This window comes from Panthera uncia (genome assembly GCF_023721935.1).
Source record: "Panthera uncia isolate 11264 chromosome C1 unlocalized genomic scaffold, Puncia_PCG_1.0 HiC_scaffold_3, whole genome shotgun sequence".
NCBI lineage: Eukaryota > Metazoa > Chordata > Mammalia > Carnivora > Felidae > Panthera > Panthera uncia.
In genome coordinates, this window is record NW_026057584.1 from 60,827,507 (window position 1) to 60,844,533 (window position 17,027).

A 17,027-nucleotide genomic window follows, 5' to 3' on the forward strand; every position below is an offset into this window, starting at 1 on the left:
AAAGAGTAGCTAAAAGTTTCGTGTGCTGATAAATTTAGGGTACTTTTTTTTTTAAATGTCTATTTATAGTTGAGAGAGAGAGAGAGAGAGAGAGAGAGAGCACCAGCTGGGGAAGGGCAGAGAAAGAAGGAGACATAGAATCCAAAGCAGGCTCCAGGCTCTGAGCTGTCAGCACAGAGCCCGATGTGGGGCTTGAATTCACAGACTGTGAGATCATGACCTGAGCTGAAGTCAGATGCTTTACCGACTGAGCCACCCAGGTGCCCATAGGGTACTTATTTTTAAGTCAGCTTTGTTTGTTTAAAAGTTCATGCTGTGCTCTTAGAAATACACTTTTCATGGGGCGCCTGGCTGGCTCAGTCAGTAGATCATGCAACTCCTGATCTCAGGGTTGTAAGTTTGAACCCCACTTTGGGTGTAGAGATTACCTAAACATAAAATCTTGGGGCACCTGGGTGGCTTAGTCAGTTGAGCTTCTGACTCTTGATTGTGGTTCAGGTCATGATCTCAGGGTTGTGGGATCCACATGAGCTCCACATGAGCATGGAGCCTGCTTAAGATTCTCTGTCTCTCCCTATGCTTCTCTCCCCCATCTGCATGCTCTGTCTCTCAAAAAAATAAAAAATAAAATCTTAAAATGTGTGTGTGTGTGTGTGTGTGTGTGTGTATATATATATATATATACACTTTTCGTAAGAGTTTTTTTTTAATTAGAGAATGAACTTTATCAGTGATATATATGGAAATTTCTAACTTTGAGAGCTCAGGTGTTTGTGTAAATGATGTGCAAAAATAATTCTAAATTGCCTTTTGTTTCACTGTAACAGGATAAATTTTCATAATTCATACTAATCATATCTCATATGTCAGATACATAAGTGGTTTAATTCAGTTTCTTAGTTGTGATATTCAGTGTGATTCAGGGTGAGTTCTGAATATTTAAGTATAGTTAGTATGTCATATTCCTTCTTCCCCTCAGCAGTATTAAATTTAATAAATGAATAATTGAGAATTTGCTTCATCTGTCTGTGGTTAAGCACATCACTACATCCCTTTTACTGCCATTGGCACTGAGCAATTAACTCTGAGTCCACAGCCTAGGAATATGAAAGGAAAAACTGCTTCTCCAAGAAAAACTGATCATTAATATACCTCTTTAGAAAATCAGTTGGTAAAAAAAAAAAAAAAAAAAAAAAAAAAAAAAAAATCAGTTGGTTGGGGCATCTGGCTGGTTTAGTCAGGAGAGCATGCGACTCTTGATCTCAGGGTCATACATTATGTATGTATTTTGGACAAGATTAAGAAAGGGCAGATTCTCCACACTATATTTATCATTATTGGCCTGAACTTGAGATGAGTTAATAGGAGGTTGAAACTAAATTTTTCACTCATGGTCAGGAAAAATAGCTCTTCCACTTCCCTGTTATCAGAGACCTTTAATGTTCAGGAAATTAAATCGTATGCCGAAGGTGTTTACCGTGCTCCTAACCAGATCTGTGAGTGTGAATGAGCTTCTGGTGGGGTCTCAGAAGCCATCACACATAACTGGGAACTATGAATTGCCAGCCTTGATTGAGATACTGCTGAAAGCACAACTTTAAAAAACAAAGAACAAGAAAGTTCCAGCCCATTAGCCTTTACCCCAGCCCATGCTGGGTGCTGTTTCTGTTTTGTTTCTATCCCACAAACCCACCTATTCTCATAGAACATTTTATGTTTCCATTGCCCATCATAATTTCATCATATAATTTTGCATAGTTTATATTTTATATAAATCAAATGGTGTTTAATTCTGTATTTTTTTGTCTGTTTTTATGAAGGTTCACTCCAATCAGCATTTTTACAATTTATACTGATTATGTCATACTGAAGTTTTAATTTCAATTGGATGCTTTATAATGAGAGGAAAGTACAAAATCAGAAAAACAGGTTATTTTCAGAGATATTTTGGAGGGGTTGTTACTGATTTTGTGTTGTGATGCTTGGGTGGTTCAGTTGATTTAAGCATCCAACTCTTGATTTTCGGCTCAAGTCATGATCTCAGGATTCTTAAGATGGAGCTCCGGGTTGGGCTCTGTGTTGACAATGCAGAGCCCACTTGGGATTCTCTCTCTCCCTCTCACTCTGCCCCTCCCCTGCTGGTGTTTTCTCTCTCTCTCTCTCTCTCTCTCTCTCTCTCTCTCTCTCTCAAAATAAATAAACTTTAAAAATTTTCTGATTTTGTGTTAGGAAGGCAATATAGTGTAATGGTTAAGAGCATGAGCTTCATTTATTTATTCTTTTTTAAATTTATATTTTTTAGTAATCCCTACACCCAAAGTGGGGCTCGAACTCACAACACCAAGATCAAGAGTCATATGCTCTTCTGACTGAGCCAGTCAGATACCCCAGAGCATGAGCTTTAAAGTCCAATAGACTTGGGGGGTGCCTGGGTGGCTCAGTTGGTTAAGCGTCTGACTTCAGCTCAGGTCATGATTTCACGGTTCATAAGTTTGAGCCCCGCATTGCACTGTCTGCTGTCAGTACAGATCCCAACTCAGATCCTCTGTCCCTCTCTCTCTCTGCCCCTTCCCCACTCATGCGTGCTTGTGTGCACTTGTGCTCACACACTCTCTCTCTCTCATAAATAAATATTAAAAAAAAAAGTCCAGTAGACTTGGTCCAGATCCTGGCTCTAGCTAGATGACCTTGGAAAATTTTTTATCCCCTCTGACCTTGAATTTCTTTGTCTGTAGATTGGATTAATAATATGTCTGATTGGTATCATTAGGATTAAAATGGGAAAAAATCCAAATAAAGCATTTGACATAGTGCCTAGCACATAACAAACACTCAGTATGTGTTATTGCTGTTAATGATATAATGATTTATGTTTTTTTCTCTTAATTCCTGAATAGTGGGAAATACTTGAAAAAGGCTTGGAAGTGTACGTATTAGCAGACCTTGACTGTAGTCTTCTCATAGTAATCATATCCTTTTTAAAGATTGCATAATCTAGGGTTGAATTTAGATGCTTGATGTATTTGCAATGAACCAGATTCCAGTCACCTTACTGAAGATTCATCTTTATAAACTGTAGAAATTAAAACAGTAGTAGTACAAGTTCATATTTAAGACAGCAATCTGACCCAAGGTTTTGTAGTTTGTAGAACTGACAATGTTTAATGTTCTCCATAAATTCATGGGGTTTAATAAGAAAAGTACATAGACTTTTAGACCTTGAACATAGAGAAACACTAATTCAACCCCTCATCAAATGAGGAAACTGTCGGCAAGTTGAATGAAGAATTCATCTAAAATTCTTGTTTTGTGTATATGATATAGATAAAACTTTACAAAAAGAAAGAACTACTTAATAATCATTAAATTGTTGCCATCACTCTAAATATTCATCTGATTATTATAAATGAGTATATAATAAATATTAATGTTTTTTTTAAATTATTTATATTTGAGAGAGAGAGAGAGAGAGTACAAATGGGAGGGGCAGAGAGAGGGAGAGAGAGAGAACCCTAAGCAAACTCCATGCTGAGAGCATAGAGCCCAACTTGGGGCTCAAACCCATGAACCATGAGATGATGACCTGAGCCAAAATCAAGAGTCAGACACTCAACCAATTGAGCCACCCAGGAGCTGCCCCCTTCTCCCTATTTTAAATAGCACTACTATGAACATTTTTTCTTCCAAGCTGCTGTCCTGCTATTTACCTCCTTCCTCCCAATTAATTCCGAGGGGAATATTTCCACAGATTAATTGAGATGTAGTGTTACATTCTAGTTACTGATAGTTAGGTTCAAACTCACTTCACAAGTAGCTTGGCAATGAAAACTCAGATACTAGAGATTTTACTAAATGTAGGTCTTCTTAGGTGGTTGCTTTTTATTAAACTGAAACATTTTTTACCAGCACAGAGTGAGTTACAAAGAGAGTTTTTAAGGAAAAAGGAACAGGGGAGGTGTGAGAAAACCCTGGGGAAATTTGATAGTTTCCTAATTCCTCCTGAATCTGATTTTCAGAATGTTGTTTTATTTCCTCACACAGTATACCAGGCACACTCCAGTTCTTAAAAGTAGAGATAGAACTATTTTAAAGATAATATATAAAATTTTCAGATTAACCACAAATGGGCTTCCTTCCATTAGTGCAGATGTGAACATGTTTTGGACTTCAGCATCATATAATTCTTTTGTTACAGAGATCTACTTTCATTTCTCAGACCTTAAATACAGATGGGAGTTTCTGTCTTTATAGCAGTCCTGCTGCCAGATACAATTCAGCCTTGATGGGAAGGAAGTCTTGTGGCCAGATGGGTGGAGATCCATGTACAAGGCCATAAAGATAAAAATGGAAAGAAAAGGAAAACTATAAAGGCTTCAGGACAGGGTTCTACAACAAAGATGAACTGGCAACTGCTGGCAACTGCTTGTTCTGAGGGTTGGGGCTTCTTTACAATTATGAAAGAAATGATTCCATTATTTTTATTTGTAACTTTATTTAGGGGATAGTAATTTCATACAGATCAAAATTCAAATGAAAATTCTTTCTTTTTAATTTCTTCTTTCCGAGCCTTAGTTTGTTTGTTTATTTATTTATTTTGAGAGAGATATTGAGAGAGCACAAGTGGGGAGGGGCAGAGAGCAAGGGGGACAGACGATCTGATGCAGGCTTTAGGATCCAAAGCAGGCTCTATGCTGACAGCAGAAAGCCCAGTGCAGGGCTTGAACTCACTAACCGAACCATGAGATCGTGACCTGAGCTGAAGTTGGACACTTAACTGACTCAGCCTCCCCAGGCACCCCCAAATGAAAATTCTTTTTCTATTCCTGGCCCCAGCCAACCCAGTTCCCCTTTCTAGAGGCAACCAGTATTACTAGTTATATGATTATCCTTCCAGAGGTATTCTGTACGTATACAAGCAAATATGTGTGTGTGGGTATGCATTATGTTTCTGTGTATGCACACACGTGTTCTTTATCTTCATTTTTCCTAACAAATGATTGTATCGTATACACACTGTGCTACACTTTGCTTTTTTGCCCAACATTAGATCTTGGAAATTATATCAATAGAAGATCTTTTTTATTCTTTGAAAGCACTTTAAAAAGGTCATGTGTCGGGGCACCTACGTGGCTCAGTCGGTTGAGCAACCAACTTTGGCTCAGGTCGTGATCTCGTGGTCTGTGAGTTCCAGCCCTGCATCAGGCTCTGTGCTGACAACTTGGGAGCCTGGAGCCTGCTTCAGATTCTGTGTCTCCCTCTCTCTCTCTGCCCCTCCCCCGCTCATGCTCTGTCTCTCTCTCTGTCAAAAATAAACATTAAAACAAATTTTTTTTAATAAATAAAAAAATAAAATAAAATAAAATAAAAAGGTCATGTGTCTATATTGGGTGAGAATAATTCTTTTTTTTTAATGTTTATTTTATTTTTGAGAGAAAGCATGAACAGGGGAGGGGCAGAGGGAGAGGGAGGCACAGACTCTAAAGCAGTCTCCAGGCTCTGAGCTGTCAGCACAGAGCCCAATGTGGGGCTAGAACCCACAAGCCATGAGATCATGACCTGAGCCGAAGTTGGACACTTAACCGACTGAGCCACCCAGGTGCCCCAGGTGAGAATAATTCTTAACCCAGGGATTAGGCCTGGTACATGCATAACAGTGTCCAAGAAATGTTTGTTGAGTGAAGGAGTGAGTGAATTATTTTATTAATTTAAGGTACAAATAAAAAGAGGCAGAAAGCTGGGGCACCTGGGTGGCTCAGTTGGTCAAGCGTCCGACTCTTGGTTTCCGCTGAGGTCGTGATCTCATGGTTTGTGGGTTTGAGCCCCACATCAGACTCTGCAGTGCATGTTCACACAGACTCTCCACAGCATGGAGCCTGCTTGACATTCTTTCACTCCCTCTCTCTCTCTGTCCTTCCCCCGCTCACTCTGTCTCTCTCAAAAAATAAATAAATAAGGCTAAGAAAAAAAAGAGGCAGAAAGCTAAGAATTGTCTGAAGTTCTGAGATGGTTGAACTAATGCTGACACTGGACAGAGGGAAATCCAAGGGATAACATCATGAAACGCAAATTTCCTTTAAAAAGGCATATCTCTTTAAGGTTTCATAGTAGGAGATGTCAATAGGAAGAGATTCCTCTGGAGGTAGGGGGAGAATGGGATGGCTCTTAGCTCCAGGGGTTAAGATAGGTGGTCCTAGCTCTGCTGTGACTGGGCTCTGGGGCCTAGAACAAGTAGGTTCATATCTGTGCTATCTTCTGTTCAAACGCAAAACAAGGGAGTTGGGAGTAGATTATTTCAATGGGCCATTCTGGCTCTAAGATTGTGTAATTTATAATTCTGCAATTTCCTGTCTGATTACCAAGATATTCATTGTGTTGAAACTGCATATACAGAGACATAAAAAATGGTGTCCTTTCTCTAAGAGTCCTACAAGTTATTGGTAAAAATGTGAGTATTAAGAATCCAAGATTTAGGGGTGCCTAAATGAGTGGCTCATTTGGTGTCTGACTCTTGATTTCAGCTCAGATCATGATCTCATGGTTTGTGGGTTCAAGCCCCCCATTGGGCTCCACACTGACAGCACAGAGGTTGCTTGGGATTCTTTCTCTCTCCCCCTTCTCTGCTTGTGTGTGTGCTCTCTCTCTCTCTCTCAAAAGAAATAAATAAACTTTAAAAAAAAATCTATGGGCGCCTGAGTGGCTCAGTTGGTTAAGCCTCCAACTTTGGCTCAGATCATGATCTCTTGATTCATGAGTTCAAGCCCCTCATCAGGCTCTGTGCTGTCAATGTAGAGCCTTCCTGAGATCCTCTGTCTCCCCCTCTCTCTGCCCCTCCTCCCTTTGTGCCTGTGTGCACACATGCGCTCTCTCTTACAAAAATAAACATTAAAAAACTTTTTTAAATCTATCTTCCTTAAAAAAAAAATAAAAATAAATTCAAGATTTAAACTATAAAAAGTAGTTTGCAATGATTATATTCCTCACAAAAATGTATCGGCCAAACTATTAAGACACAAGCAGATTTGTAGGGGATAGAACTAAATACCCCATACACTGATACATTTTGAGAAAAATAATACTCTGTAGTTTTAACCTGTAAGAGGCCAAAAAAAAATCAGATAAATAAAAATTATAATATTAAAGTTATTCAGTAGTAAATGTAATTGTTATAAATGTATGTAATATATTCAACAGTATTTAATTATTAAATATATTTAGTTATTAAAGTAGTAAGTAATAGTAAACATCATTTATAGTAAAATAAATCTTTTTTTTTCTCTTTATTTTAGTTAAGTATGAGAATGAAGCTAGTCAATATTGGGATACATTTTATAAGGTTCATAAGAATAAGTTTTTCAAGGATCGTAATTGGCTGTTGAGGGAATTTCCTGAAATTATTCCAGTTGATCAAAAAACTGAAGAGAAGACACAAGAATCATCATGGGATAATGTGAAAACTGGTGCTGCAAATTGTTTCTCAAGAATGCACTGCCCTATTATGCCTGAGGAAAAAAATCTTGGTATGAAAAGGTGTGGTTCATCAGATGGTCCAAGCAGAGCAAGATCTCATTTTTCCAACCTAGACTCTGAAGAACACAGCGAAGGACCTCTGAAGACCGAATTGTTTCCTGGTAGCAGTGCCACTTTCAGAATCCTTGAGGTACTGTCCTGCAGGGGCAAAGATGGGAGGTGGCAAATAATTTTAAAATGTATATTGCATATTACTTTATTAATGATCCAGATTTTTTAGGGGGAATAATGATCAAATCTAACTAGAAAAGGGTTCAGTATGCCTTTGTGCATAAAAAATATTGAAGGGACTCACATGTATAATCAGGCTCTAAGTTTGTGATTTTAATTTTTTTTTTTAATTTGTTTTCATTTCTAATTTGAAGGCAGTTTTAAATACCAGTAAAGTTTTGGCCTTAATTTCTGTCTCTTTCTGTTATTACCCCTTTTTAAGTGAAATAGAAATAAGTGAGATATAATTAGCTATAATCCAGTGTAGACCTTGACTTTCTTTCTTTCTTTTTTTTTTTTTTTTTTTAATGTATTTATTTCTTTTTGAGAGAGAGTGAGAGCAAGAGCACAAGCAGGGGAGGGGCAGAAAGAGAGGGAGACACAGAATCTGAAGCAGACTCCAGGCTCCGAGCTGTCAGCACAGAGCCCAAAATGGGGCTCGAACTCAAGGACTGTGAGAGAATGACCTAAGCCGAAGTTGGACGCTTAACCAACTGAGCCACCAGGTGCCCCTTGACTTTCTGTTTTTAAAAGTAAATCTCCTCCTTTGGGTTATAAAGGTATCTATACAAGGGATTTAACCACTCTTCACATTTTACTAACTTTTTTTTTTTTCATTTATACTATTTTATATAGTTGAGCTATACTGTACCTGTATTTTGAGGTTTTGGTTTTTTTCTATTTAACATTATATCATAAGCAGTTTTTTCTATCTTAAAAATTCTCTATAAACATTTTTGTGGCTGCAAAATATTTTATTATGTGGAGTACTTTAATCCTGCTTATCTGTTTTTACAGTACTGAGCATTTAAATTGTTTTCAGTTTTCTACAGAAAATATCTTTGGGTATAGACTTTTCTGTATTTCTTTTATTATCTTGGGTCAGATTTACTAATTCGTAATTTATTTTAAAAATGTAATGCTCTTAGTGGTACCTGGGTGTCTCAGTCATTTGAGAATTCGACTCCTGATTTCAGGTCATGATCTCATGGTTTGTGGGATCGAGCCCTGCATCTGGCTCTGTGCTGACAGCGTGGAGACTGCTTGTAATTCATTCTCTCTCTCTCTCTCTCTCTTTCAAAATAAATACATAAACTTAAAAAAATAATAAAATAATAAATTTAGTGCTCTTAAAATATATTGCCAAATAATTTTCTAAGAAGCTGTATTAATACCAATTCATGGCAATATATGTCTGTTTCATTACACTCTCATTGGTTAGAATATTCTTACTTAAGTGCTTTCCTTTTTGACAGATGAAAATTACACCTTGTTTTAATTTGCATTTCTTTGGTTGCTAACTAGGTCAGATAGTTCTTCAGATGTTTAGAAGACAGTTGTATTTCTTTTGTGTTCTATTTATTTCCTTTGCTAATTTATCTGTTACTGTTTTTTTAATGAATTCTACCCTTTTATCATATTTATTGCCAATTTTTTTTCATAGTGCATTGGTCACCTTTTAATTTGGTTTGAGTTTTGGTATATAAAAATTTCACATGTTTAATTAATGAATTAATGTTTAATTAATTTCACATAGTTAAATTAATCAGTGTTATTCTTGTGGCTTATTCCTTTGCTTTTGAGTTTAGAAAACTCTCCTACACCTAGAGATCCAGTAAATTTATTCTAGTTTTTTTTTTAATGAAAAAAATCTAACATTGGTGAAGAAAATTTAACCTTCTTTTCGTGATATTTGTTTATTCTTTCAATTTTTTAGGTTGGCTGTGGTGCCGGAAATAGTGTTTTTCCAATTTTGAACACTTTACAGTGAGTTTTAAAGTTTTCTCCTACAAAATTTTACATATGTATGGGGTGTTGAGAAATTCTGGGAAAATGTCACGTGTATGCTGGTAGTGTTCTTATTCTCATATAAACAATCACTGAAGCAAATTTCAAAGAATTGTTTCAGTGTCTAATTTCACGTAAACTAGGAATTACTATGAAAAGAATGTTTCACAGCTATGAGTTGTCCACCATGGGTCAAAGTAATTTTTAAAGCTTGTGTTTGCATGGATGAGAGAATAAGAAAAGAGCAAGGGATTTGACCCTTCCACTAAGCTGTGAATTGCTAACTTCAGAAATCTGTTTGTTCCTCCAGGTATGTAGGTGCCATTTTACACACACAGAATTGAGTTTAAAGCTTATTCTTAACCCTCATTTTGTCATCACTTCTGGAGCCACACCCAGTAGAAGACCTTCTTTTGTCAAATAACTTGAAAATGTTTGAAGGTAACAGCAACTAGTCTAAGACTAGACTAAAACTCAAAAAAGCAGACAGAGATGATAGGGACAGAGGTGTTTTCCTGACACATCCTTCCTGTTCACTGCTTCACGTATATGTTGTGGTATTTCCATGATGAAGACACTTCTTACAAAGCTTTTCTAGCACCGGGGCGCCTGGGTGGCGCAGTCGGTTAAGCGTCCGACTTCAGCCAGGTCACGATCTCGCGGTCCGTGAGTTCGAGCCCCGCGTCGGGCTCTGGGCTGATGGCTCGGAGCCTGGAGCCTGTTTCCGATTCTGTGTCTCCCTCTCTCTCTGCCCCTCCCCCGTTCATGCTCTGTCTCTCTCTGTCCCAAAAAAAAATTAAAAAAAAAAAAAAAAAAAAAAAGCTTTTCTAGCACCTTTTACCTATTCTGTTTTGTTTTTGTTTTTTTTTAGTTTTTTTTTTCTTTTTTTACATTTTATTTATTTTTGAGAGACAGAGAGAGACAGAGCACAAGTGGGGGAGGAGCAGAGATAGAAGGAAACACAGAATCTGAAGCAGGCTCCAGGCTCTGCACTGTCAGCACAGAGCCGGATGCAAGGCTCGAACTCACAAACTGTGAGATCGTGACCTGAGCTGAAGTCGGATGCTCAACTGACTGAGCCACCCAGGCGCCCCTCTGTTGTTGTTTTTTTTTTAAGTTGATACAATAACTTTCACATTATTTTTTCCATTATAAAATCAACATGAGCACATTGCAGAACATTTCCATTAGAGGACAGAGGGGTGGGAATCACCCATCATCCTAACATAGCTACTGTTTGTTATAATTCCTGTCAGTCTTTATGTGTATTTTAAATTCTAATGATGCTATTTTTTTAGTGTTTCCTTGTAATACAATGAATTCTCATATACCCACCACCTCAATTTAACAGTTAGCACAATGCCAACATTATGACACTTTTTTTTCTTTATTTTTATTTTTATTTTTATTGAGAGAACTTGTGAGCAGGGGGAAGGGACAGAGGAAGAAAGAGAAAGAATCCTAAGTAGGCTTCCACGCTCAGTATGAAGCCCAACCCTGGGATCATGACCTGACTCAAAATCAAGAGTCAAATGCTCAACCAACTGAGCCACCCAGGTGCCCCTTATTTTATTTTTTTAAAGTAGTCTTCACACAGGGGCACCTGGGTGGCTCAGTCGGTTAAGCGTCTGACTTTGGCTCAGGTCATGATCTCTCAGTTTGTGGGTTCGAGCCCCATGTCAGGCTCTGTGCTGACAGCTCCGGGCCTGGAGTCTGCTTTGGATTCTGTGTCTCCCTGTCTCAGCCCTTCCCATGCTCATGCTCTGTCTCTCTGTGTGTCTCAATAATAGATAAATGTTAAAAATAAATAAATAAATAAATAAAGTAAGTAAGTAAGTAAGTAAGTAAGTAGGCTTCACACCCAGTGTGGAGCCCTACATGGAGCTTGAACTCATGACCCTGAGATCAAGATCTGAACTGAGATCATTAGTCGGACAGTTAACCAACTGAGCCACCAGGTGCCCCCAGGACACTATTTTTATTTTTATTTATTTTATTTTTTTTTTTTAATTTTTTTTTTATTTTTATTTTTTTTATTTTTTAATATATGAAATTTACTGTCAAATTGGTTTCCATACAACACCCAGTGCTCATCCCAAAAGGTGCCCTCCTCAATACCCATCACCCACCCTGCCCTCCCTCCCACCCTGCCCTCCCTCCCACCCCCCATCAACCCTCAGTTTGTTCTCAGTTTTTAACAGTCTCTTATGCTTTGGCTCTCTCCCACTCTAACCTCTTTATTTTTTTATTTTTTTTTTTTCCTTCCCCTCCCCCATGGGTTTCTGTTATGTTTCTCAGGATCCACATAAGAGTGAAACCATATGGTATCTGTCTTTCTCTGTATGGCTTATTTCACTTAGCATCACACTCTCCAGTTCCATCCACGTTGCTACAAAAGGCCATATTTCATTTTTTCTCATTGCCACGTAGTATTCCATTGTGTATATAAACCACAATTTCTTTATCCATTCATCAGTTGATGGACATTTAGGCTCTTTCCATAATTTGGCTATTGTTGAGAGTGCCGCTATAAACATTGGGGTACAGGTGCCCCTATGCATCAATACTCCTGTATCCCTTGGATAAATTCCTAGCAGTGCTATTGCTGGGTCATAGGGTAGGTCTATTTTTAATTTTCTGAGGAACCTCCACACTGCTTTCCAGAGCGGCTGCACCAATTTGCATTCCCACCAACAGTGCAAGAGGGTTCCAGGACACTATTTTTAAATACTTATGATGTAGCGCCAAAAAAATCAGGATATTCTTCATTACTAACATAGTAAATAGTAATTTCCAAATACCATCAGATTACCAGTTAAAGTGGCCAGGCAGAAGTGATAGAACTGCACATTTGCAGGTCTGAATGGCCTTTCTCCTTTTGTCTTTATTCTCTTTGTTTTCCCTTTTCCTCATTTCTGGGCCAATGTTTCCTGTTTTATTATACCACGTAGCCAGTTTCCTTCACCCGAGTTATCTCTGAGCTTACGGTACACAGAAATTTACTACCTTGGCAGTTGATAATGTGTTACTTTATGACTCATCCCAAGGTATTATTTAGCATGTCATTTCTTTATGTCTTGTGTCTCCAGCCACTGCTTGTATTCCTTGAGGTAGAAAGCATATTTTACCCTAATCTGATTTTCCAGGTAGCCCAACAGTATAATACAGATAGTTAGAGCTCAATACATATTGACTAATATCTCTGAATCCCCACTTGTTAGTAATATTTTTCCCTTTTTACTTCTCCCTCCAGCTAATAATTGCAATCTTTTGCTTCCTTGCTCCCTGATTCTTCATGGCCCTGTCTTTTTTAAAAAAGTCATTGTAGTTCGATAACGCAAGATAATTAATTCATCATTAAAAGGCAATCAGTGATTAGCCTTCCAAAGGGAGGATTAGACTTTTTTTTCCCACCTAAGAAATTATGTTTTATTACTTTTGGAGAGTACAGGATTAGTGTTTTACATTTTCAGAATATTTTACCATAATTAGACCTCTGGAATTGAGAGGTCATATCATTCTCCAAGGATCATTTAATTCTTAAACCCCCTGCCAAGGGAGTGCTTTGTGGTGTGGTGTTAGTAGTGATATTTACACCTGCTTGCTGGGAGAAGGGCCAAGGCAGTCAGCTGATTTTACAGAAAAGCTCTGGAAAGTCATTGAGTGGTCACAAGACTTCAACTTGGGCTGCTGATGCATGGGAATTCAGTCTCAGAGGTCATGCTGCTGTCCTGGTAGGACCACGTGACAAATGGCACATACTTTCTTTAACTGCTAGACTGTTCTATATCTTGTGGGTGTTTAGTAACCACTGCCCAAAGGTTGACTGCATACCTTTTATAATGAGCTAGATGTGCCAGTGTCCAGAGAAGCATTTTGAGTTATATGGAAGTTTTTATAGAACCATGATAATTTCTTAAGTTTTTAAGTTCCTAGAAGGCAAAGGCAGATCTTCCTATAATATGATAATAGTAATAATAGTAATAGCAACAACAATTATAATAATGACTAACATTTATTAGGTGCTTACTCTGAGTTAGGAACCTTCCTAGAAACTTCTAAGAATCCCTTCAATCCTCACAGTGACCTTAGATGCCATATTTATCTCTACTTTATAGATGAGGAAACAGGATTACAAAGAGATTAAGTAACTATTCCAAGGTCACATAACTAAGTGGTATAGCCAGGATTCAAACCATAGACAGTTTGGTTCCAGAGCCCTTGCCCTTAGCCATCATATTACATCGTGCATCTGAGTGTTTACGGAAAGTTTTCAAACACATATGACCACCCAGCAAGTTAAGAGTATGAATATATGGATTTCATAGGAAGCAATAGGGGTACAGGCTGCAATAAATCACTGTTGGTTTTTTTTCAATGTTTATTTATTTTTGAGAGAGACAGAGACAGAATGCGAGTGGGTTAGGGGCAGAGAGAGAGAGGGAGGCACAGAGTCTGAAGCAGGCTCTAGGCTCCAAGCTGTCAACACAGAGCCCGACGTGGGGCTCAAACTCATGAGCTGTGAGGTCATGACTTGAGCCGAAGTCAGACGCTCAACCGACTGAGCCACCCAGGTGCCCCTAAATACTGTTTTTATTTGGGACAGACGAAAAAAAACAAGCAGTGCAAGTCATAACCAAATCCTGTTCATTATACTTTAACTTATTTGGACAGATCTTAAATTGAACGCAAATCTCCAAATGCCACAGAATGAAGGACTCCTTCTCACAGTACTCATCCATGAGTAGCATTTAAGAGTATTATCTGAGCCTGGGTGAGATTTTATTTGTGGAATTCATATTTGTGCTTGTATCCCATATTTATTTAGTAGTTCTCCTTGCTTGAAATGTCTCCTGAATCAAAGTTCTAATTATGTGTTTCAAGGCCCACTTGTATATCCTGCCACATACTGGTTTGAGCTCTCAGGATCAACTCTGCTTCTCATCCTTGGCACATGACTCCCACCTTTAAGCCCTATACCATTTATCCTTCTCCCCATTCAGCATTGCTATCCCCCTTCTTCAGAATTGTTAAAACTTACACCTTAGGTAAGACTTAGGAAGTCTGCCCTATCCATAACCCTGTAGAAGCTAGATAAAACCGATCATATCCCCAACTAGGCTATAAAACCCACAGGAGCCAGAACTATAGTTATAATTGTTGTTTCATAACATGCCAGTCTCTGTGATTCAGGCATGGTGCTAAGCAACATGATGCAGTAATTATTTGATACAAGCATATGAGGGATGACCGGGAAGAGTACTGACCCACAAAATTCAAAGTATATGCATGCCCATGAGTAACCATGGTCCAGACATTGTTACTGAATTTCAGGTAAAAAGCCAAATAGAACTTGTCTAAGTTCAGTGGAGGCCAATTAAGATTACTCAAGACTTTTATATGAATAAACATCCTCCAACCAAAAAATAACTGTATTTATTTACATCTGTAAATAAAGTAACTGAGTCTTAGAGAGGATGAGTCAAATTCACAGAGTTAATAAATGGCAAATTCAGGACTTAAACGCAGGTCTGTTTGGCTTCAAAATCCATACTCTTACTATTTTATTGGACAATTTCATTTACTAACTTGTATTCTAATTCTTGATACATACATGAGTCTTAATAAATGTTTGAAAAAACTTGAAAAGATAACTAGGAGTTAATATATTAGTATTTTTTTACTCTTTTTTAGAAGTTGTATTTACATGCTATTAAAATACATATGTATTCCTGTCCCATTAGGGCACCAGAGCCTCTGTGAGAAACTCAAGAACCAAATGAGTTGTACACACAGAAAGGGGACTGAAGCACCAAAGAACACAAGGGTCTGAGCATCCTTGCACAAGGGTAGCACTTGACTAGGCAACAAGGAACTATAGGCCCTGCTGGCTGGAGGCACAGAAGAAAGACTGGGGGGGAGGAAGATGGAGCAATGATGATGGATGGCGTTGGAGGGTTCCTGTGTGAGAGTGTGATGGGACGTAAGGCAGGTAGGCCCAAGCAACGGAGAGCTTTAAAACCAGGACAGGAAGGGGCACCTGGGTGGCTTAGTCTGTTGAGCGGCCAACTCTTGATTTTGGCTCAAGTCCTGGGATGGAGCCCTGTGTCGGGCTCTGTGCTGAGCATGGAGCCTGCTTAAGAGTCTCTCTCTCTCTCCCCCTCCGTCCCTCTCCCTCACTCATGTACACTCTCTCTAAAATTAAAAAACAAAACAAACAAAAAAAAAACACAAAAAAAACCAGGACAGGAATTTGAAAGTTACCTTGTAGTTAATAAGTATTTGAGACAATGCTGTTTCAGAAGTAACATGAAGGCACCCATACACCATTATAGAGAACACCATCTAAAAGGAGAAACAGTAAGCCAGGTGTCATCCAAAATTTTATTAAAGAAATACCTTTTAACAAGTTCAAGCCTACAGTTTCCTTTCTTTTGTAACCTGAGCATATGTGAACTCTAAATTTAAATATTTCTTCCATTTTCATAGGAATGCTCCAGAGTCCTTTCTTTATTGTTGTGATTTTGCTTCCGGAGCTGTGGAACTAGTAAAGGTATGCCTCATATTTTCTTTAAAGAGAGCCATGTAAGGATATAATTTATTTGTTGTTGAAGTGATATTTTTTAAATGTTTCAGTGTTATCTGTAACCATTTTTAACTGAGCTTTTACTAATTCTGGGAATCACATCATCACCTGATGCCTAAGATATTACCCTAAAATGATAGAAGTTATTTTGAATTCAAAATAAAGCTGGGGAAAAAAAGGAAAATAAAATGAAATAAAAATGAAGGGACTGGTACACCTAGAAAGGTCAGCAGGTCCTATGAGGTGATCTTATTCATATTTATGTCCCTAGAGCACTATGCACAGACTGACACATAGTAGGCACTAGTTAAATTGAAACTATTGAAAGTAAAACAAATTTTGAGAAAGTATATGATACAAATGTAAAATGTCCTAGACTATTTGGAAAACAGTGGGGAGCCTGGGTTTGTTTGACCAATCCCCAAAAGCTAGTAAGCATTACCTTAGCAAAAAGTACTTTTAGGAAATGGGAAAGGAAAGGAAATTCTGCTAACAGAAATGTGTAGTCAATAGATGGAACTTAATTTCTGATAACAAGAGTAATAGTTATTCATGGTAGACATTTTCTAAAATACTAAAAAACCTAAAGAGAAAGATAAAATTCACCTATAATCACACTTCCTAGAGTCCTATGGTGAATTGAGGTTACTGTTTTGGTATATATGCTTCTAGTGTTGTTTTGTACTCAAACTGTGTGCATGTGCATTTGTGTGTGTGTGTGTGTGTGTGTGTGTGTGTGTGTGTACTCTAATTTTTTCATTATTTATTTTTTTTAAGTTTATTTATTTAAGTAATCTCTATACCCAACATGGGGCTCGAACTCATGACCCTGAGATCAAGAGCCACATGCTCCACCAACTGAGCCAGCCAAGGCACCCCTGCTCTAATTTTTTGAAAATAACAGCTTTATTGAGAT

At 38.0% G+C, this 17,027-nt stretch overlaps 1 protein-coding gene across 5 annotated transcripts in view; it reads left to right on the forward strand.

The window, feature by feature from the left end:
• The window catches only part of METTL8 (methyltransferase 8, methylcytidine), a 98,944-nt gene that overhangs the window by 62,917 nt on the left and 19,000 nt on the right, over positions 1-17,027 (forward strand). For 4 of the 5 annotated variants that reach the window (XR_007454364.1, XR_007454365.1, XM_049615544.1 and 1 more), the window contains 3 exons: positions 7,287-7,657; positions 9,455-9,504; positions 16,015-16,078. Coding sequence is in view for 3 of the 5 variants with exons in the window: in XM_049615544.1 (XP_049471501.1) it covers positions 7,287-7,657; positions 9,455-9,504; positions 16,015-16,078 (485 nt within the window). In the remaining 2 variants the exon portion in view is untranslated. The remainder of the gene's footprint in view (positions 1-7,286; positions 7,658-9,454; positions 9,505-16,014; positions 16,079-17,027) is intronic. The other variant, XM_049615541.1, reaches the window with a different exon arrangement.